This window comes from Amblyomma americanum, chromosome 10 (genome assembly GCF_052857255.1).
Source record: "Amblyomma americanum isolate KBUSLIRL-KWMA chromosome 10, ASM5285725v1, whole genome shotgun sequence".
Classification (NCBI taxonomy): domain Eukaryota; kingdom Metazoa; phylum Arthropoda; class Arachnida; order Ixodida; family Ixodidae; genus Amblyomma; species Amblyomma americanum.
In genome coordinates this window covers 1,032,487-1,056,432 of record NC_135506.1, presented here as the reverse complement: position 1 = coordinate 1,056,432, position 23,946 = coordinate 1,032,487, and the positions used below count along the sequence as shown (strand labels likewise).

General features: G+C 50.4%; 2 protein-coding genes across 4 annotated transcripts in view; both read right to left on the bottom strand.

Moving 5' to 3' along the window:
- The window catches only part of LOC144106489 (uncharacterized), a 492,993-nt gene that overhangs the window by 225,345 nt on the left and 243,702 nt on the right, over positions 1–23,946 (bottom strand). The gene's annotated exons all lie outside the window — the stretch shown is intronic.
- Ns1 (Nucleostemin 1) overlaps positions 21,988–23,946 on the bottom strand; it is a 72,311-nt gene continuing 70,352 nt past the window's right edge. For both annotated transcript variants that reach the window (XR_013309253.1, XM_077640278.1), the window contains exon 14: positions 21,988–22,090. Coding sequence is in view for 1 of the 2 variants with exons in the window: in XM_077640278.1 (XP_077496404.1) it covers positions 22,023–22,090 (68 nt within the window). In the remaining variant the exon portion in view is untranslated. The remainder of the gene's footprint in view (positions 22,091–23,946) is intronic.

The window sequence follows — 23,946 nt, the reverse complement described above, 5'->3', positions numbered from 1 at the left end:
ACGGGCATAATCCGGGAAGAGCGTAGCTGCTTCTGCGGTCCCGTATCCAACAGCCAAGTGAGAGCGCGTCGTTGTTTACGTCGAAGAGATGTGCCGTCTATTCTGATGCGCAGATGCATAACATGAGCGAGGAAAAGAAGGTGCGCTCCTTGATGAGGGACAATTTTTCATCGGGCTCGGCAATACGACCGGACATTGCCAGCCACGATTCAAGCGAATATTCAACGATGATGGCTTACGAGACATCATCCGCGAGATAATTTGGGAGGAGCTTCTTCGATCCCTGCCATCTCCGCGGACGCGGTTTGTGACCACCTCCCCCAAACGACGAGTCCAAATAAAGACCCGCAGGCCATGACCGACGCCGCCGCGCTGCGCACTACCTCGATGGTAAAGCCCCAACTCGATGGACACATCCTACGCGTACCGGCGGAGCGCCTACGCGCACGGGCGTACGCTGGATCCTGTCTGCGCATGCGCAAAGCGCGACGCGAGCGCAGGCGCCTGAGCGCGCTTGCTTGCGCGCGCGTCGGAAGGGGGGGGGGGGGGGGGGGGGTCCGGTTTACAACAATAGGAGGACCGCGGGACTTTCGGGGACTCTTTTCTTCGTGGCTTGAAGCTCTTTCATGTTCCTGGAACTTTTCTTCGCGGTTTAAGTTGTCCTTTCAGCGCCCCCCAAATCCCCTTTCTTCACGCTTGAAATTCCTTCCGTCGGCTCGAGAGGGGGAACGCGCCAGCACAGGGAGCATGGAGGTGGATGCCTTTTTTCGACGCCCGTCACGGCGCGGCGCTGGGCGCGTAGGCGCTCCGCCGTACGCCTAGGATGCGTGCATCGAGTTCGGGCTTTAAGACACGCGATCAACCCGGCGCCAACACGCTCCACTGTTTCAATTTATTTTCACCGCGCTTTTAGTTCTGTGATAGCAAAAAGACCCTATACTCGTCCATGATGCATTCCAGGACGACGCTAAAGCCCCAACTCGATGGAGACATCCTACGCGTACCGGCGGAGCGCCTACGCGCACTGGCGTACGCTGGATCCTGTCTGCGCATGCGCAAAGCGAGACGCGAGCGCAGACGCGAGCAGGGCGCAGATATTTGTACATGTCAAATGAGCGCACGCGCGTCGGAAGCGGGGTTCGGTTTACAACAATAGGAGGATCGCGGGGCTCTCGGGGACTCTTCATGGCTTGAAGCTCCTTCAGGTTCCTGGGACTTTTCTTTGCGGTTTAAGTTGTCCTTTCAGCGCCCCCCAAATCCCCTTCACGCTTGAAATTCCTTCGGTCGGCTCGAGAGGGGGAACGAGCCAGCACAGGGAGCATGGAGGTGGATGCATTTTTTCGACGCCCGTCGTGGCGCGGCGCTGGGCGCGTAGGCGCTCCGCCGTACGCCTAGGATGTGTGCATCGAGTTGGGGCTTAACGTTTTTTTCGTACCGCCCAGCAGGCAAAAGCGCGGTGAAAAAAAATTCCAACAGCGGGGCGTGTTGGCGCCGGGTTGTTCGCGTTTCTTTCCATCGAGGTGGTACAAAGACGCCCCGTTAGTCCCAGCCCCGTGGCGTATACGAACAGACCACGGCCAGCCATGGAAGCGCCGCCCCTCCGCTTCCACTGCGGCGAATCCCGCTCATACCAACGAATGGACATTCGAGGCTTCCCATACGACGCATCGCGACCTCGCCCTGGCCAACGACCACGAGGGATTGACAGCTGCGTCTATAGAAGAGTACACCCATCGCCATCAGCTGCACGGTCTAGGGACCTCCACCTAGTGTTTGTGAGGGCCGGCCCCTTAAGAGTCGGTCCAATCCCTGCGCCTTTCTTCCACGCAATAAAACCACCAGAGAGAGACACAGCAGCTACGCAGCGGAAGGCCTCCCTTAGGGGAAACTATATACGAAACGACGGAGATCATCCACGCCGCACACAAACACGAGCTCGACCACGACGCGATCTGAGTGACGCCGCCGCACTGAAAGGGCCCGCCCATGATCCATATAGCCGACGAGGCAGTTCCCTGACGCCCAGAGCGGCGTGCAATGCAAGAGCCAGGTTATCCGACTTGGAAGTGGCACAAAAAGGGAAATTAAACGACGAACAAATAGCCGCTAACAGCACCAGCCGTTGAGGAAGCAACAGAGGAATGCCCCATGTACAAGGGGGGTTGTAATCAGTTAGTACTCATCAGTACGAAAATTGAACTAGTAAAAGTGGTATACCGCTGGAAAGGAAAGAGGAAGCCACGAAGTTGGTGGAATAAGGAAATTAAGGAGGCCATCGAACAACAATGTGTGGCCTCAAGGGGACATAGAGAGGCAAAGAAGAAGCAGCTACCTCCAGAGGAAACAGAACAAAAATAAAAATCTTATCAATGATAAGAAACTGAAAGTACAGGTCCTTGTCCAGGGTAAAATAAGGCAGTACACTGATCGCTGGATGGCTCGAGTTCACGATGAAACTAAAGGTGGGCCAAGAAAATTCTGGAAACATACAAGCTGGCTAAGTAAAAAGAATTAAAGAAAGCAGGAACGGACCAAGGATACCAGGTAAAAATGTTTAGAGGGCGACGACGCTGCGAACTACACTACATCAGTTATAGCTGAGCCATTTAGGAGCGAGCATAGGGTAATCACCCCAAATGAGGGAGCTACGCAGGAGAGCGTAACAGAAAGCAGCTTAAAACTGACCAATCTTAATTGGAAAAAGGCGGAAGCAAATATTCCTAAATGCACATCCGCAGAGATAGACGAAGTTCCAATCAAGCTGGTTAATAAACTCGGTCCAAGAAGCAATGAAAGATGTTAAAAGCATCGGAAACAGTCATAAAAAATGAGCAAACTCTGCACAACTGGCGGCAGAGTAAAATGAATGAGATTTGTAAAGAAAAAAGAGAGCATGCACATAAAATCCTTCAGACCGGTTCCGATAACACCTGTTATATCATCAGCCTGACCACGTCCGCTGCAGGGCAAAGGCCTCTCATGTCGCTCGAAGATAGATCATATTCACAGCATCATTCAGGCGATAGCGAAATGCACAGAATATAACCAACCCCTATATATAGCGCTCATTGATACCAGAAAGCATTTGACACAGTGGAGACCTCAGCCGTCATACAGGCATTGCGGAATCAGGGTGTAGAAGAGTGTGAAAATAATGGAAGATATCTATAATGACTGCACAGCTACCATAGTCCTCCACAATGTCAGATATAAAATTCCAATAAGGAAGTGTGTTAGGCAGAGAGACACAATCTCGCCAATGCTATTCACCACCTGTTGACAGGAGGTATTCCGAGGCATGAATTGGGAACAGTTGGGAATAAGAGTAAATGGTGAATAACTAAATAATCTGCGATTCCCTGATGGCATAGCCTTTCTTAGTCAGTCAGGAGATGAACTGCAAAAGCATGATCAATGAGAGATAGGCAGAGCAGAACGGTGGGTCTAAAAATTAACATGCAGAACACCAAAGTTATGTGCGACAGTCTAGTAAGGCAACAGCAGTTCACAATTAGTAGTGAAGTGCTGGAAGTGGTAAGGGAATACGTCTACTTAGGGCAGGTGGTGAGAGCTGACCCGGATCATGAGAGGGAAATAATTAGAAGAATAAGAATGGGGTGGAGCGCACATGGCAGCTTCTCTCAGATCATGAATGGCAGTTTACCAATATCCCTCAAGAGAAAAGTATACAAAAGCTGTATCTTACCGGTACTCACCTAAAAGGCAGAAGCATTTAGGGTAACGAAAAGGGTTCAGCTTATGTTAGGGACGATGCAGCTAGCTATGGAAATTAAAACTATAGGTGTAACGTTAAGAGACCGGAAGCGGGCACAGTGGGTGAGGGAACAAACACAGGTTAATGAGATCCTAGTCGAAATCAAGAGGAAGAAATGGGCTTGGGCAGGGTATGTAATGCGAAGGCAAGATAACTGCTGGTCCTTTAGGGTGACGGAGTAAAGTCCAAGAGAAGGCAAGCGTAGAAGGGGGCGGCAGAAAGTTGGGTGGGCGGATGAGATTAAGAATTTTGCGGTGATACGGTGGCTGCAGCTGGCAAAAGAGAAGGTTAATTTGAGAGATATGGGAGAGGCCTTTTCCTTGCAGTGGGCGTAATCAGGCTGATGACGATGATTTACGCACTACCCGAGGGCAACAATACCTAATTAATTGGTTGTAAACTTACTAGTTAGCGAGGCAGTGCTGCAGTATTTTATTTCCCCGGGAACACGCATCTCGTAAACTTTTGATGCTGATAGTAAGTGTTAATGTTTCTACGAGAACAAAAGCTATTCCTGGAAATGCCCGAATTTATCCACATCAAAGTCATTAGAAAATAAACGTTCATAAAACAGACATTACTCCACGTCGAACCCGACCGCGGCGGCTGCGTTTTTATGGAGGAAAAACGCTAAGGCGCCCATGTGCTGTGCGATGTCAGTGCACGTTAAAGATCCCCAGGTGGTCGAAATTATTCCGGAGCTCTCCACTACGGGCACCTCTCTCTTACTTTCGTCTTTCACTCCCTCCTTTATACCTTCCCTTACGGCGCGGTTCAGGTGTCCAACGATATATGAGACAGATACTGCGCCATTTCCTTTCCCCCAAAAACCAATTATTATTATTATTATCATCCGGTGGTGATCATTCCGCAAGCTTCCGTAGTGGCACGTTCCGTGGTGGTGAAAAACTTTACTACTTGCGGGCGGCCTTCAGGCTGCCGGTTGTGGCATCCAGGATGTGCCCAGTCGACACGTCCTCTGCCCAGGTCACCTGACCAGGTTGGAGATGCGGCTCGGTGCTGGACAGAGCAGCCTACCCCTGCTGCTGAGGAGGCAGGGGGCAAGTGTGCTGGGCAGGAGAATATGAGCGTAGTCGGCCCTCACTAACACTCGCTTTAAAACTAGTTATTTTTTGTAGTTGGCAACTTCTGCCGACATTGCTGAGTAATAAAGATATAAGACAAGCCCTCACGGTACCATTGGACGAGAGGCTAGATGCCTATATTTTTGTGTGTGCTAATACGCGAGACAAAATCGAAAACGTTAGGAGTTTAGGCCCTTTACTTCTGCCTTTACTTCTGGCACGCACTGCACGTGCCCTGCACTTATCATTTTATTGTTATCTATATGCAGTGCTAAAATGAGTGTTGTTTAGTCTGCGCACAAAAACTAATATACGCCGAGAATATTCCCAAAACAATGCAGTAGCATTTACCACGCCAATTGCAATAAGTGCTAAGCAAAGAATAGACTCCGAAGAAGGAAAGTTTGTAGGTCGCTTAATTACCCGTGCCCGACGACATTGCGATATAGCAAAGAGTCTTTTGAATTTCAATACTTCTAATCTCCCGCATTTCGTGCAGTTTGCTGCATGCTTGTCTGATGACGCTTCCACGCGCACGGATGGAAGACGATGACGACCACGCTATCAAACTACAGTGTGAGAGAGTGGCAGTTTAACACGCGCGAACGTGGGTACGTGACAAAGACGCCGACATTGCAAGCACAGCTCGAGAGCCTGGCTGATAGACAAACAACAACAGTTCGCGCAGGCAGGATGTTAAGATATCTGCCAAATGATTGTTCATCTGAGGGAAGTGTACGAACCTACTGACTTTAAACCGGAGTGGCACCCCCTCTTGGTGACGTGCTCAGCCTTAACTCCAATCTAGTGCTCTGTCTTTTTACGATGTCTGTCGTGGTGTTTCCTAAAAGCTTTGTAAATAATTTGGCTGATGTAAACATATTTCCAATGCAATAAATATTATGTTTAAAAAAAAGGAAGCTGTGTCGACGGCGTAGTGGTCTGAAGCAGCGGCCAGCGGAATGGATCTGTTTGCGCCGCCGCGTGTTCGAATCGCGCTCCCCCGGCTATGAAGTTTTTATTTAGTATCTTCCCCGGTGCGATGCTGCTTTTCTGCTGCAGTGAGGCTGTTATGCTGTTGCTTAAAATAAAACATTATTCAGGCCGCTTGAAAATCAAGTGAATCGCTGAAATGCAGCATTTGGTAATCACTAATAATAAAACAAATTGTTGGTGGTTTAGCTCTGGTTAACCTATAGCTGGTCGAAAGCGGAAAGCCGCATCTCCCTGGCTACGTTTGTGGACGAGCGACTGGCGGTTTCCACAGATAGCCATACTGACACATACACAGTACTAGGCATTTTCTTATTTGTTAAACATTTTGCCTTCTTCGAAACGTTGCTAGTGGACAATAATTCGTGGTTAACCCGAAACTAAACTGCCAGTGATTTTTGCCTGCACGTCTACGCATTACCCAAACGCTACCATGCCTGGCTGCAAGAAATTTGATTCATAAAATCACGCGTGCGATTACGTGCTCATTCGTCTCATCAGGGGAAGAAATACACCGAGAGATGCTCCTGTTATTCGGAGAGCAGTAATGCTTTGTTTTCTTAATTAGCACCTCGTATGCAAGGCGGAGCTAGCAATGATTAAGACCAATGTGGTTAAGCTACTGCTTTATTTCCATAGTAGGACTACAGCTTTGGCCACCAGACTTTGCGGGACCGTTTTCGTATACCGCAGTTCCAGCGAAAATACAAAATAGAAAGAAGATACGACTTTACTGAACTGCTCACAGTGAGAATAAAAAAATACCCCCTTCTCCAACGCCGCCAACAGCCTGTTGTCTACTTTGATTTATTTGACAGTGGAATTTCGTAGAAGCATTTATTGCGCTGCAGGCACTTCGAAATCTCAATGGACAGAAATCGGACTTCGCTCCGGGAAACAAAGCTTATAACATGAGCCAAGGCTCTTAATTGGGCTAGTTGGTTGCTATAATTGGACATAGTGGGTAGCGCGCAAGGTAAACGTACACAAAGAGAATTCAGGACGAAAATAGAAGGCGCCGACCAAAATAAAGGATGGGATGACGTTTCGGCTCCCCCACGGGAGCCTTGTTCACAATGAGGCGTAACGTAGCTGCGTCGTTTATTTATACACGGCGCATGAGCGAACCCAGGCACCTGGCGTAGACTGGGGGCAAGTTTCCGTCATTCCTATAGAGCGTATGCGCTGTCGTCTGAATAATCAGCGATTCCAGATAGAGCCGAGTCTCTATATCTGGAATTGCTGATTATTAGCCTCCGCACTAATCCAGATAATGCGATACTTCCGGCCGACAAGGGGAATGTCACTGTACTTTTCGACAAGTGCGATTACAAAAAGAAAATGCTGACCCTCTTGGAAGACGGTAACACGCTCGTCTCGCTCAAGATCAGACGGCCAAGGTGCAGAGAGAACTACAGAAATTGCTGGCCGACGCCTTTCGAGTAGTGCCCCCGCAGCACAGGTCGCTGTGTTTCTACCTGTTATGCCATAATGGTTGAGCCCCGGCGATTTACGGCCTACCAAAGATTCACAAGCCTGACGTCCCTCTGCGTGGATTTTACGCGTTCGCCTTTTCAGAATATGTCCAAGTTTCTGCACAGAGTTTTCTCTCCCCTCTTCGGCAGGGGCCCTACACACTTACGCAACACTCATCACTTCATCGAAAAGGTTCCAAACCTAAAAATTAACGCCGGAGAAATCATGGTCTCATTCGACGTAGTCACATTTCACAAGTGTGCCGTGTCGTTCGCTTTCTTGTCTTTTGTGCTCGTCTTTGTTCGCGCTGTTTGTTCAAAGTGTGCCGATTGACCTTTCCGTGGAAGTATGCACCGCCGCCCTTGAATCAGACCCATCACTGCGAGAAAGGATTCCGATAGATGTGCATGACCTGACCCGCCTTCTCAGATTCTTCCCGTCAAACACGCACTTCACTTTTGAGGATGTCCCGTTCAGGCAGATTCACGGAGGCGCCATGGGTGCATCGATTTCCGTGACAGTCGCTAACTTGGCCAAGGAAGAAATCGAAGGCCGTGCTCTTGCGTCATTCACGCCTGCCCCAAAAGTGTTCCTGAGGTACGTGGACGCTTACTTTTGCATCCTGAGGAAAGAAGCATTACATGACTTTACTATTCAGCTCGACAGTTTGGAGCATAGCATACAGTTCACCGTTGCAGAGGAAATCGACGGCGCCTCCCGCTTTTAGATGTACTATGGGCGTCAAATGAAGTGCGAACAGCGGAGCGCTTGGCAAACGGTCAAGCTTAGGCCGTCTGCCTGTCGTTATCAATTACAGGCGCGCTCTTCCGGTTTGCGATAGTTTTTTATTTGACTTTCGCTTCTTCGACTTGCCGCTGGAGCGCCACATTCATGCTTTCCACCGATCACAACTTGCACAGCGTGGTTCCGCGGGCGGCAGCGAGTGAAGCGAGCGGCCCTATCTCCCTGGTCAACCTTTATTTTTCGCAGAACAGGCGCTTTAGCACCAAGATGATGGCAGAAAAATCGAAGCGCTGCAAGCCAGGGCTCTATCAGCGCTCGCTTTACATACGCGGGCGACAGCCGCTGCCGCCAGAGGAACTGCGCTGCGCCAGTTGCGCTCCAGTGGCAAAGCGAGAAAACGAACTCAAGAAAAAACAAAACAAAAGTGTCGATAACCGGACGCGGGCGCCTATCGCTGCTAGCGACCTAAGGTGGACCGTTCGCCACGCGTTCCGCTGTTCGCATTTCATTTGACGCCGATAGTACTCGTTTCCAGACAGTCCTCACGTCTGAATTTCACCGTTTACAGAAAACTCACGCACACCGGCCGTTACCTCCATTTTAAGTCCGTTCGAACGGATTGCCAGAAACGTTCTGTGGTATCATGGCTCCTTCGACGAAAAGAAATGTATTCCAGAGAAGAAGACCGGATTGCTGAAGATGTGCGCGTACGGCGTGAATTGTCCACCTGTGGCTATCCTGTACACGTCATCGACTCTGCACACCGCCAAATGGAACGTAGCAGGCTGCAAGCTAATCCCGCTACCCAGAAACGAGCCGTGATTCCCTATGTTCCTGGCATCAGCGAACCTTTGGCGCGCATATTACGGTCCTACCGCGCATGTGCCAGCTCGGAAACTGAGGAGTCAGCTTGTGCACGTCAAGGACAAGCTGAAGAAGTAAAAGTTCCCAGGTGTCGTGTATTCGATACCATGTGTGGACTGCCCGACTGTGTAAATCGGCGAGTCGGGTGGCTTTGAGCGAAGAATACGTGATCACCAGTGACGTCAGAAACTGGCGCGCAGATCAAAATGCGCTTGGCGAGCACTCGGTGTCCGCCGCACACAACATCTTCAATCGCTGATTATTCAGACGACAGCGCCTACGCTCAATTGGAATGACGGAAACTTGCCCCCAGTCTACGCCAGGCGCCTGGGTTCGCTCATGCGCCGTGTATAAATAAACGACGCAGCTACGTTACGCCTCATTCTGAACAAGGCTCCCGTGTGGGAGCCGAAACGTCATCATATCCTTTCTATTGGTCGGCGCCTTCTATTCTCGTCCTGAATTCTTTTTATGTGCGTCTTCCTTGTGCGTTAGCCACCATGTCGAATTATAACATGGGAATTCAACAGTAAAACTTGTCGCTGGGCGAGTTGGTGGAACATACTTGAAAAAAGATGTAGCGCAAAAGAGACGAGCACGGGAGGGAGCGTTCGTCCTTGTCGTGTCTCCTTCCCGTGCTCGTCTCTTTCGCGCATCTTTTTTTCAAGTAAGAATTCAACAGCCTTACCAGGTTAGTTTCTACATGTTTTACTCTACGCTCTGATCATCTTACAGACTCGCGGCTGATAATGAAAATGCAGTACAACGGTTCCCGTTCGACCGGTGGCCGCCCGCATGGCACGGCCAGTGCCCCCTTGTTAGCGCACCATATACATATATCCTTGGGCGGCGGTGCTGGCAGCATAGAGTTAATACTGTAAGCACAGTGCGCACCCTTCGTCTGTAAATATTCATCATCATCGCGCATCTTCGTCTTCGGAGAAGTGGCCGCCATACTTGCGAGTGGCCATAAAGCTCACTCCGTCCACAGTCTGACAATATATTGACTCTAGAAGGAAAGCTGCGTACTCAGCACACTGAGATCAATGCGCAGCTTTCCCTCCAGAGTCAATATTAACTCTATGCCGCCTGCACCGCCGCACAAGGATATATTGTCACCGATAAACGGTTGAAGCACACAGACCAGGTCTAATGAGACGTGCTGGACGTGCAAGACAGCAGGGAGCTCGAGCGAGGAAGATGTAAATCCCCTAGCCCCTCGAGTGCGCAAGGCATGGCAAGTCCCATCTAAAACAGTTCGGCCGCGGTATGGCTCCACTGGATTGATTGGTACTGTGGCATTACTCCCCTTCTCTGAAGGGCAACGACTCGGTGCCGCAAGAAAAAATGTACCTAAAGAACAGTTTGCCACACCTTGATTAGATTGTCTATGTATTGTTAACCCAGTGTGCGCATGCACCACCGAATTGCTTATATGTTCCTTTATGTTCAGTAAACAACTCAGTTGATGTTTAGCGCTCGTCCTGTCTACTTCTTTGTCTGTGTCTCTGTTATATGCGCTAGTCTTTTAATTCATGATGAAACACCAACTAGCCCAGCTTTCCGCCTTGAGGAAGACAAGGGACGTCGCATATGTCTGGCGGCTGGTGCAGACACGCCTGAAGCGCTAGCGGGCGTGGTACGGCTTCATCCGTGCGACAGGGACGACTTCGGAGGTCGGCCGTCTAAAGGAGCGAACTGTTCCCTGGGGGAGAACCTCATAGTTCACCTCACTGACTTGTCGAAGTACCTCGTAGGGGCCAAAATATCGGCGCAGAAGCTGTTCGGAGCGCGCACGCATGCGGTTTGGGCTCCAAACCCAGACTTGTTCGCCGGGCTATTAACTAACAGCTCTCTGGCGGAGGTTATAGCGGTGAGCGTCGTGGGCTTGCTGGTGCCGGATGCGCTGTCGGGCGAGTTGGCGGGCGGCCTCGGCGTGACGAACGAATTGGGCAGCACCGGTAACAGATGAGGTACTAGTCGAAAGCAACATGGCGTCCAGCATGGTTGCGGCTTCGCGACCATGCACTAAACGAAATAAGTGAAGCGCGTCGTTTCTTGTAGAGCAGTATTATAAGCGAAGGTGACGTAAGGGAGTATGGCGTCCCAGTGGTCTGCGTCAACATACATGGAAATCAAGTCGGCGATCGTCTTGTTGAGCCGTTTGGCGAGTCCATTCATTTGAGGGTTGCTTTGCGGTGACTTGTGCCGCTAAGGCGCATAACCTCCTGCATAAGGGCCGAGGTGAACGCCGTTCCCGTCAGTTACAACGATGAATGCACCGTGACGAAGCACAATATTTTGAACGAAAAATTTCGCAATTTCGTCAGCGGTACCACGAGGGAGGGATTTAGTTTCACAGTACCGGCTGAAGTAGTCGGTGGCGACCACAATGTAGCGGCTACCCAGCGAAGACTCTGGAAATGGGCCGAGTAAGTCCATGCCGACTTGGTGGAAGGGGACTTGTGGCGCATCAATAGGCAGCAGTAGTCCGGCTGGCTTAGTCGGCGGCGTATTGCGACGTTGGCACTCGCGGCAAGTTCTGACGTAACGCTGGACAATTGCTGCAACCCTGGGCCAGTATACTTTTGGCGCATCCGCGCCAAAGTGCGGGAAAAACCCAGGTGCCCAGAAGATGGGTCATCATGGCACGCCTGCAGGACTTCGTCGCGCAAGGCCGCAGGTACGGCGAGCAGACAGGCAGCTTCCGTCGGGTTGTAGTGTTTTTTATACAGAACGCCATCGCGCAAACAGAATGACGACAGTTCACGTGAGAAGTTTCGCGAGGGTGACGCAGTGCTTCCTTCAAGATATTCAATGAGAGACCGTATATAGTTCACTATCGTCTCTTTGGTGTTGAGTGAGGGCGGACGTGGAGATGGCGCCGAGAAAAAAACAGAATCGTCGTCGGGATCAGCTCGGTTGTCATCGATAAGAGCACGAGACAGGCAGTCGTCATCACTGTGCTTCCTACCGGAGTTATAAACGATGGTGACATCGAGCTCTTAAAGGCGGAGGCTCCAGCGTGCAAGCCGTCCCGAGGGATCTTTGAGGTTCGCCAGCCAACAAAGCGAATGGTGATCACTGACGACTCTAAAAGGGCGGCCGTATAAATACGGGCGAAATTTGGTCACTGCCCATACAATTGTCAGGCATTCTTTTTCATTAGTGGAATAGTTCGCCTCCGAGCGTGACAAGGTGCGGCTTGCGTATGCGATGACGCGTTCGAGACCATCCTGCCACTGCACAAGGACCGCACCGAGGCCGATGTTGCTAGCGTCTGTGTGCAGTTCAGTGTCGGCTGGCTCGTCGAAGTGGCCAAGGATGGGCGTACTTTGGAGACGAGTGCGGAGGTCTTCGAAGGCCTGTTTTTGCCCCTGACCCCAGAGGAACGGTTCGGCATCTTTCGTGAGGCAGGTGAGGGGCCCAGCGATCTGGGAGAAGTTCGGCACAAAACGCCGATAATAGGTGCAGAGACCCAGAAAGGGGCGCACACTTCGGTTATCGGTGGGCACGGGAAAAACAGCGACGGCGGCTGTCTTATCGGGGTCAGGGCTGACTCCCTTAGTGCTCACGATGTGGCCGAGAAACCAACTCCTGGAAAGCGAAGTGACACTTTTCGGGCTTGAGGAAAAGACCGGCCGAACGAATTGCTGCGATCACAGCGCGCAGACGCCTTAGGCGCTCTTCGAACGTGGCGGAGAAGATGACTACGTCATCAAGGTACACGAGGTAGGACTGCCACTTTAGATCGGCAAGCACGGTGTCCATCATCCGCTGGAAGGTGGCAGGAGCCGAGCTTAAGCCGAAAGGGAGCACCCGGAATTCGTACAGACCATCCGGTGTAATAAAGGCGGTCTTTTCCCGGTCGCGTTCGTCCACCTCGATTTGCCAATAGCCACTGCGTAAATCTAGTGACGAGAACTACGAGGCATGGCGTAGCCGGTCCAGGGAGTCATCAATGCGTGGCAGAGGATAAACGTCTTTTTTGGTGACTTTTTTAGACGTCTGTAATCAACACAGAACCGTGGGGTTCCATCTTCGCCACTAGAACAACAGGCGATGCCCACGGGCTCGTCGACGGCTGTATCACGTCGTCTTGGAGCATTTCTTGAACTTGTCGGCAAATGGCATCCCGTTCTTTCGAAGAGATCCGATAAGGCGGCTGGCATAACGGTCGCTGGTTTGCGTCAACTATAATGCGGTGCTTTATGAGCGGAGTCTGCCAACCTTGGAGGTCGAGGCAAAACAGTCGCGAAATGATTCGATAACGCTCTCGAGGCAGCGTTTCTGATTAGACGGGAGGTTCGGGTTCACGTCGGTTTTTATGGGAGTGGTCGGTGCCTCCACTGATGCCGAAATTTCGGACAACGCGTGCTGTCCCGCGAATTCGCTAAATTCTTCGAAATACGCTATAGCTGTTTTGCCAGGCAAACAGTGAGGTTCAGAACCAAAATTGGTTACCAAAAGTTCGGTTCGCCCACTGTTCAATTAAATAATTCCGCGAGCTACACAGACTTGCCGACCCAGGAGCAGCGAGATGTTGGTTTCAGCGATGCCACGGGTACTGGGCTGTTATTGCACTCTACGGTAACAAACATGCTGGCTCTTGACACGGTAACAAACATGCTGGCTCTTGACGGAATCAATACGTGGTCGTCACAGACGCATAACTTAGCCCTGCGTGGCTCGGCATCGTCGTCCACAGTGCCTTTGGTGGAAAACGAAACGATTAGCTCCTGAAGGTTGATAACGGCACTGTACTCCCGAAGGAAATCCAAACCGAGTATGAAGTCCTTGGAGCACTCGGGTAACAAAGCAAAGCAACCAGGGAAAGTAACACCGCGGATATGGATTCGCGAAGTGCAGACACCGATCGGAGTTGCCACATGGCCACCAGCTGTCCGGATCTGCGGCCCAGACCAAGGGGTCAAAACCTTCCTCAAGGCCGTGGCTAACCATCTGCTCATTACAGAAAAATCGGCGCCGGTATCCACGAGTGCGGTAACGTCGTGGTTGTCGGCGGATACCAGAATTTCGGCGGAGACCAGTCGGTCGCAGCGCGTCGTCGAGGTCGACGGGTCAGGTCGTCGTCGGTCGGAGCGTCGCAGCGAATCGTCGGGTGGAGGCTCTTGACTCGGTCCAGTAGCGGCGGCCCTACCCCCGGAGGACGCCGTCTTCAGTTTTCCCGACGTGGGGACGTACCTCTGAACTGGCCGGAGGACGACGGGCGGTCGGGCGAAGAGAACCGCCTTCGGGGTGGTGATCGGGACTGGCGTCGCACGTTAGCCAAGTACTGTACGATATCCCGTGATCGTTCACCGTAGCTCGGTCGAGATGAGTCAGGTGAAAACTCCCTTAAACCCATTCTGCGGTAGGGGCAGTGGCGGAGGATGTGGCCGGGCTCTCCGCAGTGGTAACAGAGCGGCCGATTGATTGGCGTACGCCACACGTGCGCTTTGCTCATGGGGGGCCTGAACTCCTGCGGCCCAGAGGGTACTGCTGCGATTGGGTACTACAGAGATGGCGTAGCAGCGACGGGGAAAGGCTCGCATCGCTGGCCCAGGACTTCGTAGCGCGTCGCTGTACGTCATAACGGAGGGCGCCGGGTGTGAAGCTGGGGGTGGCTGCACAACTCGTCGCATTTCTTCACGCACCACGTCCGTTACGACAGCGACGCTGACCTGTGGAGCTTCAAAGCGAACTTTCGCCAGTTCCTCGCGCACAAGGCTTTTTACAAGCTCCCGAAGCTCCTTGGCGGGCAGCGACGTAGGCGTGTACTGGGAAGCGGCTGCTACAGTATCCTGACGTCCGTAGTGCGCGCCCCGTTCCTGCAGAGCGCGCTCGACACCCGTTGCCAGACACTGTTCTTGACGGGTCACGGACCCGTCCGGCAAACAGCTGCTCTTTTACGTCACGCACTAGGTGGCGTACCTTCTTGGCTTCGGGCATAGCGGGGTAAGCGCGATTGAACAGTCGCGTCATGTCCTCTATGAGCATCGCGACACTCTCGTTCGGCTGCTGTGATCTCGAGTGCAGGGCGATTTCAGCTTTCTCTTTTCTTTCGCTGCTAGCAAATGTCGCTAGCAGCTCTCGACGAAAAGCATCCCAGGTGGTAAAGGAAGCTTCGTGGTTCTCAAACCATGTTTTGGCCGAGTCGTGCAGCGCAAAGTAGGCGTTGCGCACCTTGCGCTCGCCGTCCCACTCATTGAAACCCGCCACTCGGTCAAAGCTGGCCAGCCTGTCTTCGACGTCCTCGAACCTGTCCCCGTGGAACGGCGGCGGCGACCGAGGTGCGTGGAGGACGAATGGCGGGGAATTCCCGGAATTCTGAGTTGTCTGGCTAGCCGCGGTAGATGTCATTGCCTTTACAGGCGCTGTCAGTTGGCCGAACTCCGGTGGTAGGCCTCGCAGACGGCGGCTCGCCTTGAGCACTAGTGTTGAGTGCACGCGTGGAGAACAGGCGTCAACAGTGTCCTCGCAGTCAGAGTACATGGGACACTACCCAGCTGCTCCACCAAATATGTCACCGATAAACGGTCGAAGCACACAGACCAGGTCTACTGAGACGTGCTGGGCGTGCAAGACAGCAGAGAGATTGAGCGAGGAAGATGACAATCCCCTCGAGTGCGCAAGGCATGACAAGTCCCATCTTTATTATTGTTCTTACAATTTTGAAATCAAAACTCTCATCCCTTTTCTGTTCATGAGGAAGAATTCACCGGTGTTGCGCTCCCATGTGCTTTTCCTTTTTGTTAACTGCGTTCAGGTGAATAGCCACCCAATTCTTGAGTGTGGGTATGTGCCATCTTTTGATAGGCTAACAACAAGTCCCATCTAAAACAGTTCGGCAGCGGTATGGCTCCACTGAATTGATTGGTACTGTGGCAATATATATATAGGACGCCAGTTGAGTAAGGGTGGCGCAAGAACGCCGCCCTGACTCAACGATTTTTGTGTCGCCAGCTGTTTAGATGCTTGCTAAATCTGGGGAAAGGAGTTTGAACCTGGCAACGTTGTTCGTAGGAAGATGGCGGCATGCAATTTAGCTCTCGCTGCTGCAAACATGCTACAGCGGCAAAATCGTCTCGTATCGAATATATCTGATGGTTTACATGCAGCGTCGCGTACCTACTATAACTTCATCTAAATTATTTGAAGGTGCGTACCGCGATTTTGATGTGGTTGTAGTGGATTTCAACCGTCGAGCACATGGGATTATGCATGACCTTTGTTACTGTCACAGAAGTGGCGGCATCTGCTTCACTTATGTTTATATAAAACTGATGTGTCCGGTTTCGTTACACATATGTATGTTGATGCAGCCTCTGTGTGTCTACGGAAGAGCACGCGTACGTGCACGCTGTTTCGGTGGTAGTTTCTAATGGTGCAGCTTGTTCTGTCTATCCTTTATTTTTTCCCGGCTCAAGGTCACCCGTGCTACTGCCAAAGCCTCGAGCTGCTTTCGTATATTCGTAAATTTTTTTCCTATTTCAAGATGGCGGCCATACAGTGTCAAAGTGTGGGGGCCTAGGTGACTCCCTTTTTGTGTGTGAACTTCTTGGTGCGTTTTTGGACACCGAGTGCTTCGTCCGCTAACAACCTAAGCCTTTAAAAGGGGCCGAATGAGCACGAGCTTCAGTGCGCTCCGCGGAGGGAAAGCCGCCGACACGCACTCCCGGGAACCCCGAGCCGCCGCACCGCATCCTTAAAGCCGCCCAGCCTGCGTTTTTGTGGATGGACTGCCGCCATCCCCGGTCAACTGTATGTTCGCTCCCCTTCTGAACTTTTTCAGCTGTCGCTAAATTGGACTCTTCTTCGTCGTGATCTCCGCAGACAATTTCTTATTCCAATGTATAAATTCAGTGTATTTAATGCGATGTGTTTTTCCGCAGTCCGCGGTAAGTTTCGTAAAATTTTAATTTCTCTCCTGTAAAAGCTGTAGTATTCCTAGCATCGATGCTATAAACGTTGTTCTGTTGTCACCTCCCAACACGCCTCTGTCTCATTCAATACGTTCGCTTACCGGCTACGCCGGGCATCGAACGGCCACCCCCTTATGGTCACGACTCGGTGATGACCTCGCGTGATCGCCGAAGCCGTGACAGTTACCGATTGCAAATAGAAGTCGGAAATTTGCTTTGGCTTAAGAGGACGAACGCAATACCTAAAGGAAATGGCACTGATGTGCATGTCAGCTGCTCTACCTGGTTTATTTTGAGTGCATTCGTGTAGTAAATGTCGAAGGTGTCAAACTTTTGTGGGCCTCATGTACTTTTCTTTCTCTTTCGCCAAGGACGACTGATATGTATTTTCTGGTGCGGGACGAGCTCATAATGGGATTATTTGTCCACAGCAATGCTCACAGCATCGCCACAAGCGTTTTTAACAGCTTGCCGGTATGCATGAGTAGCAGCTAAGTGGAAGCAGAAGCAGTGTCAACTTTACTACCGCATGCATTAGAGCTGCAATACGTAATCCAAAACGCATTTAGTGTGCCTCATCAAGCATACTGAGGTAATGGCCACAAGAAAGCTGAATGCAGTGAAAAAATGGCAGCTTCGCTCGGTGTCATCCGTCTTCAGAAAGAGTTCACAGTCCGTTCATGTAGCTTTCGTTATGGAAGGTAAAACCTGTCGTGAAATGAGCAGATGTATCATTTGGCATGTTCACTCAAAAGCGCTGCGACATGGCCAGTCCTTTGCAGCTTTTGCCAAGTATACAACGCATGAAGGTGGCACCGCGATGCGCGAGTGGCTCTTTGTTGTATGCGGCTCCTTGCTTTAAGTGCTGTAAACCCATAGTTTAACCCCACAGCTTAATCCCCTTAAGCAATCCGAAACCACGCTCGAAAGCAGTTTAAAACCGCAATGAAATATACTTAAAGTAAAAATGCGCATAATTACATAATCTTTTCTACTGCAGTTTTAAGGGTTCAAGATAAAACCTTACCCATTCTTTGACTTAGAAAGAAAAAACTGTGCTAGCCGCAAAATGTTATGTAACTTAGGCAACCTACTGGTGCGGACCGCTTTGCTGGCTCATCTTTACCTTCTGGCAGGCAGGTCACCTAATGTTCCTACCCCCTTAGCTTTTATTATTACAACAGTGGGACTTCTCTTTCATCACTGCATTGTATTGTGATAAATGAACCCGCACCGGGAAGAGAAAACGTGCTTAAACAAGTGACCCCAACATATACGAAAATCAACTGGCTCCTGCTGATTTCTTACGCCAAAATTTACTATTACTTTTCTGACCGCTGTGGTAACACAGGCCTGGAGACGCACATTTGAAGACTTGCGATGCGTCATGCATGCGGTGAGAGAAAGCGCCATACGCTCTACCAAAAGTCACTTGGTAGGATGAAGGGATGTTCCGACGCCTTCGCTGGCCAGCCTGATGAGATACTAATAAAGTATTGCCATCACCTTGACTAGATTTGAAGCTGAAAATTTCTGGTGAATTCCTAATGTACTATTTTGGACTGAGATAGCGTGTAGATAACTTCAGTTTTAGTTGAGATATTCACAACACAGTTTTGAAAATTGGATGAACATCTCAATTTCAATGGTAAATAATGTGGTTTCAATGGGCTGCATTTTATCACCTTTCAGGTCACGCGATCACACTGTTCCTCATTGCATTTGAAATCGAAGCCCTTGGAGACGGCTGCTGGAGACCACATGCTGGGAAACGAGTCTTCGCGTCCGGTCGGAAGACAAGTTGAGCTATGGTGCTCGGGTGCTGGCGGACACGAGGCGCCACGTATGAGTGGGATTTCTGCATCTTAACTCGGGCTGCTGTAGGTGGTGCGAGAGTAGTGATTTTGCGTCGTTTTTCTGATGTTTAATTTCTTCGGAAGATACCAGTGATTAGTTAGAAGAGAGAAATTGGAGCGAAATGGACGGAATGCGTTCGCTTCCTAGGGAGAGCTAGGGTAGTTGCGTTGCGGTGACCGAATAAGACAGTCCGGTCATGACTGTGAGGCCGATGGAGATCCGGCTTGGTGCAAATTCCGTTTGAAAGAGGGACGCAGATACCTCGCCTGGTGGCGGGTTTTGGTCTGATTCTGCAGTGTCAAGCTTATAGTTTGTATGTGACTCTCGAATAATCGGAGGCTGATGGGGACCTGCTTGAGAAAATTTGTACCATAACTGTAAATAAACGGGCACAGTTGGAGAAAATGTTGTCCTCTCTGCCCCATTGCAATGTATCACCAGGTGAGTGAACAAGCGGGAACATTGTCAATGAAGAACATCATCACTGTATCACTTACCTCCCTACTTGTTGCGGAGAATTTCTTCGAACAAGAGCTGCCTGCGTCCACTAACAATTATAAGACTTTGCAGTCGCAGCACACACAACTCCCATTCAAGAGACCGAATGGCAAAAGCATTGCATAACCAGCGGTGGCGCTGCCGTGGCTCAATCATCACAACACAAGACACTCCATCCGCGCCACAATGGGTCGAACTCGAGACAGCCGTCCCATCATCCACTTTAATCTTAAAGTGCGTCGGTTCGAGCAGATATGGCCAAATTTAATATCGCGTTGCAATGATTGTTGCACGTCGGCACACATTTCCTCAACAACGCGCATTCCTTCACTCAATGTCACGCAGTCTGCTCGCTAGGTTATTCCAGACTGTATGCCTTCGTTCACTAAATGTGCAGACTGTTTCATGACTTTTGTTCACGCTTCTTCACCATTTCTTGTGTTTCTCCTTTCCCTTCAAAGCTTAGCTGTTCATGTGCGTTTCCTTTGTTTTATTTACAACACGAGTGCAGTGATAGAGAAGGTGTGTGGCTTCCAGTCTTTCGTGCTCGCCTCATGTACCTTCAGGCTGCATAAACTACGCCTTCCTTGGGGGCCTTCAATCTAGGAACTAACACTCTAAAATGGGAATTCATAACGGGCTGCATTGACAAAACAATGCTAGCCCGGAGTACGGTTCGGGCCGCCACTCTCGCCCTCATGTTTTTCCTCCCTTATCCTCGTCCTTACGAATTTTCATGCACACATCCTCCCACACCCTCACCTCATCGAGTGAAATCGCTATGAGGCAAGGGTGAGGACGCCCTCATGAGAGCTCGCCCTCGTGAGGACGCCCTCGTGAGGACGCCCACCTCTGGTCAGAACTACTGCCCCAGTCTGGCTTCCTGGCCACTCGAAAATTGCCCATCAAGAAGTGACTAAATTGATTTGTGTCTAATCTTGTGAATATGTGAAATCACATCTCCCAGCAAGGCTGCTTGTTGTACTAAATTTGTTGCACAGAATCGCTATTCAGGCCGCAGTGGATTAACAAATGAGAATTGTGCAGTTTACCACCACGAAGCTATACAGGCTATATGAGGGAAGCTGCGCTTAGGGCTCCGGATTCAGACCACTTGGCATTCTTTAATGTGCACTCACATCGCACAGCACACTGGTGCCTTTTGCGTTTCAAACCCATCAAAACGCGGTCGCCATAGCTGGTAGTGAACCAGTACCCTACGGCACAGCAGCCGAGTGCTCTGACCACTGAGCTATCCCGTGCCACGATTTCAGCAAACGAGACAATTGGTGCTACTAATGGCGGTCCGCACTCTCCGTAGTCTATGTGTGACTTTCCAAACAACCTCCTACATAAGCACACTAGACACGAGAAGGCAGTGTATCGGCCATCTCGGGCCCTCCAGCAGTTTGCACCCGCTGTGCATTTAGAACATTATAAAGGGCAACACAGCCACTTTAGCAGTGGCACTGCAATTCTTCGGTACTGACATTCACCAAGTCCAGTTTACAGCCTCATGTATTTAGCTTTTCGCGTGCATACTGGTCTAGCTTTCCTTGAGATCGTCAGCCATTCAGCATTGTCGGTGTCGGCGTAAACGATGAGCTCGGCTGGAGAAACGCCAAGGGCATTTTCGCGTCACTTAGCTACTAAATGTGCACTGCACTAGCCACTAAAACGTCGCAAGCATCACCCCTGAAGCATCGCACTGATGGTTCCCTTTCGCTCCTGGCGCTCGCGTGTATGGCGTCGGAGTCTGCTACCGAGAACAAGAGTGTGGGGCCGATTCCATGCTTCGGAGGCAGTATTTGTGATGCAGGCGAAATGCGCAAACGTCCATGAGACTTCTGTGCATACCAAAAACCCATTGCTGCACTTAAACAAGCACACGCACACGCCTCGTCACTGGACGATCCCGCAATGTATGCACCAACCTGCACTACGGCTGCCTCATCTCGGAGACTAGACAAGCCACCGTTGCGTGGCACCATCTGTCAGTGTTCAAGAGAAGCACAAGGAGCTGCGAACAAGATTTGCTCGCACCACCGGCTCAGTGTCAGCAACTGAATATATTCTTACACCGCGGTCGTTCCCAAGTTCCGTGCAGTCGCTGTGCTTGATCACGCGACCACTCCGCGTACCGTGCCTGGTGCTGTCAACTGGCAGCAGCCGCAGAAGCATGAACGGTCACGTGACGCATCAGTTCTGTTGCGAGGAGGGTCACGGATGCAGTGAAGGTTGAGCGCTGTGCATGCCCACAAACCACAAAGCACTCACTGTAACCCTAGTCCCCTTGACATAGTTGTGATACCTCCAAATGTGGCGTTGCCATTGCGTTAATCATTTTGCGACCAACCCTTCGGGTAGACGGCTGTAATTTTTGTTTAAAGGATATTGTGGGGTTTCCTACCACGGGGCAGTGAAAAGACCACTGCTGCAAAGAACAACACTGATAAATAGCTAGCAGGCAAAACTGTTCATTGGGGAATTTCCAAAACCGGTGGCGAGCACAACTCCCCTCAGTGGTGTCAACTTCACAGGTGTGGCTGCCTGCGCGGTCCTAGCCCGTGGGCCTGCATCGTCGTCACTCCATCCTCTCTCCGCATGAACTTGAGAGGGAAGCAGTGGTCTACACAGTCGCTGCTGGTACGTATGCCTCTTTGGCCAAAGCTGCCTCCATGCCATCAAAATCAAATCATTATCATCTAGCTGAACGCACATTAATGGCCCCATGGAACTGTACCTTGAAAAACCAAAGAACGTACAGAGGTACACTTCAAACCAAACTTCACTTTAATACAACGCTCAACCACTTGCAGCAAAGCCAGCAAGGGCAGATTCTAAGGAGTCCGACAGGGCAGATGCAACTTTATCTGAAAAAAAAAAAAAACAGCACAAAGCACCACAGTGAGTTCAAACAATGCACATTGCCTATAGTACCAAGTTTCTTCTAGTTCTAGTTCAAAGAAATTAAAAGGAACTGATGGCCAACATAAAGGCAAATGATTTGAGAATTTAAAGGGATACAGTGAACAAAAAATTTGCTGTGAAGAGTTGTTGCCCAAATGATACCTGTAGCACTTAGAAAAGCCAAAACAACATTATTTTGAAACAGAAATCAGCAAAAAAGAATTATTTTAATGAATATTTCTCGAACCGCCGCACCTAGTGGCCGCCTGTGAAAGCTCCAATACAGGATATGACTCCAACCTTACCCGCCGCAAGCACATACTGCACGAAAGTGAACGCGTTTGATGTGTTTTTGCTTTATTGTACAGTTCATTTCGTTCAGCTTCCTTGTGTCCATGCTTCAAAATTCTCTGCCTGCATCTCGTGGTTGTATACTTCGGGTGACTATTTGCATAATTCAGTCAGAATCGCGCGTAAAACCCCATCATCTGCAGTCATGGCGAACCAAAACAAGGAACACTTTGCAGAGACGGTACTGGTAGCACCATCTCGCGCCAGCCAGAGGAACAAGCAGAAAGGGATTCCCGAACTGCTAAGCCAGCTTGCCTACGGCGCTGCTGAGGGTAGGCGAGACGTCAAGTTCGCCAGCTCGTAGGCAGGTTCTCAGAAAGTGCAAAAAATAAAGCCATCCATTAAAAAATACAGTAGACTCCATTTTCGACAAACTTGAAGGAACCAGAAAATTTGCGCATTTTATCAGACATTCATCTCAACAGAAGTGCCTGCAAAAAAAAAAGTACGATTTTACCATAGTTAAACCGAGTAGGACATGTGAAAGCACTTGATTAGCTGTGTGCGTTCCTTCTCCGTTTCTTTGTTTTGTTTCCGTGCTACGTGTGCGTCTCGTTTGATTGCGGTGCCTGCAGAGTTGGTTTGTTTGTCACAAGGACACGGTGTGATTCTGGCGCAGATGGCTCCCACGCGTTGGCAGTGGGGACGGCAGAGTGTGCCAGTGGCACAAGGCGAAGATTCCGTTTCCAGGTTCACAAGCGGCGGACAGACTGAGAGGGGGAACATGTGGGCAGCGGCAGCTCCCTCACTCTCCCCACCCCGGGGAGGCGGAATACCGGCTCCTCGGATTGACGGAGCAGCTGCACAAGGCCTACCCCTCTAGCACTCCGCCAAAAGTCAAAAGTTTAGGCTTCACACATACCTCGAGTTTCCAGCTTTGCTAGTGAAGCAGCGCTTCCGTGCTAAAAGATATGTGAGCATGCTATGTGCGTCCAAATATGCGTCACATCAAAACAATGAATAAAATGACCTTGCAGTGAGAGGATAATTGCAAACGGGACATATGTATAGAACTATGCATGAAGTGAGCTGGACAGTGAGGGCACAAAACAAAGTCATGTTATCCTAATTGAAAACAGCATTGGTATATTTTTCCTCTTTTCACAATCTTTTTTTAGTGCGACAAAATTTATAGCCGCACTCCCTGGGTTTCAGCGGTGTGTGAGTCTCTGCACATGTGTGACAGCAAGTGTAACTGACCCCACTGGGTTAGTGGGCACCTCAATCAGGCCCTGAGTGAGCCCCACCCCCTTACAAATTGAGGCAGTTATGTGCCTTCCTTTTCTCAAAAGTTTTGAGTCTGAGAGTTAGACTCCGTTAGTTTTGAAGAAAGCAGAGCGTATAAGTGGCTCCCTGGGCCACTGAACATCTCAATCATGCTTTGAGGTACAGAGTGAGGGTGTCCGCCTGCAAAAAAACTGTGGTTTCACACAATATTTCGTGCTTAGCAATGCTAAACTGGCAGCCA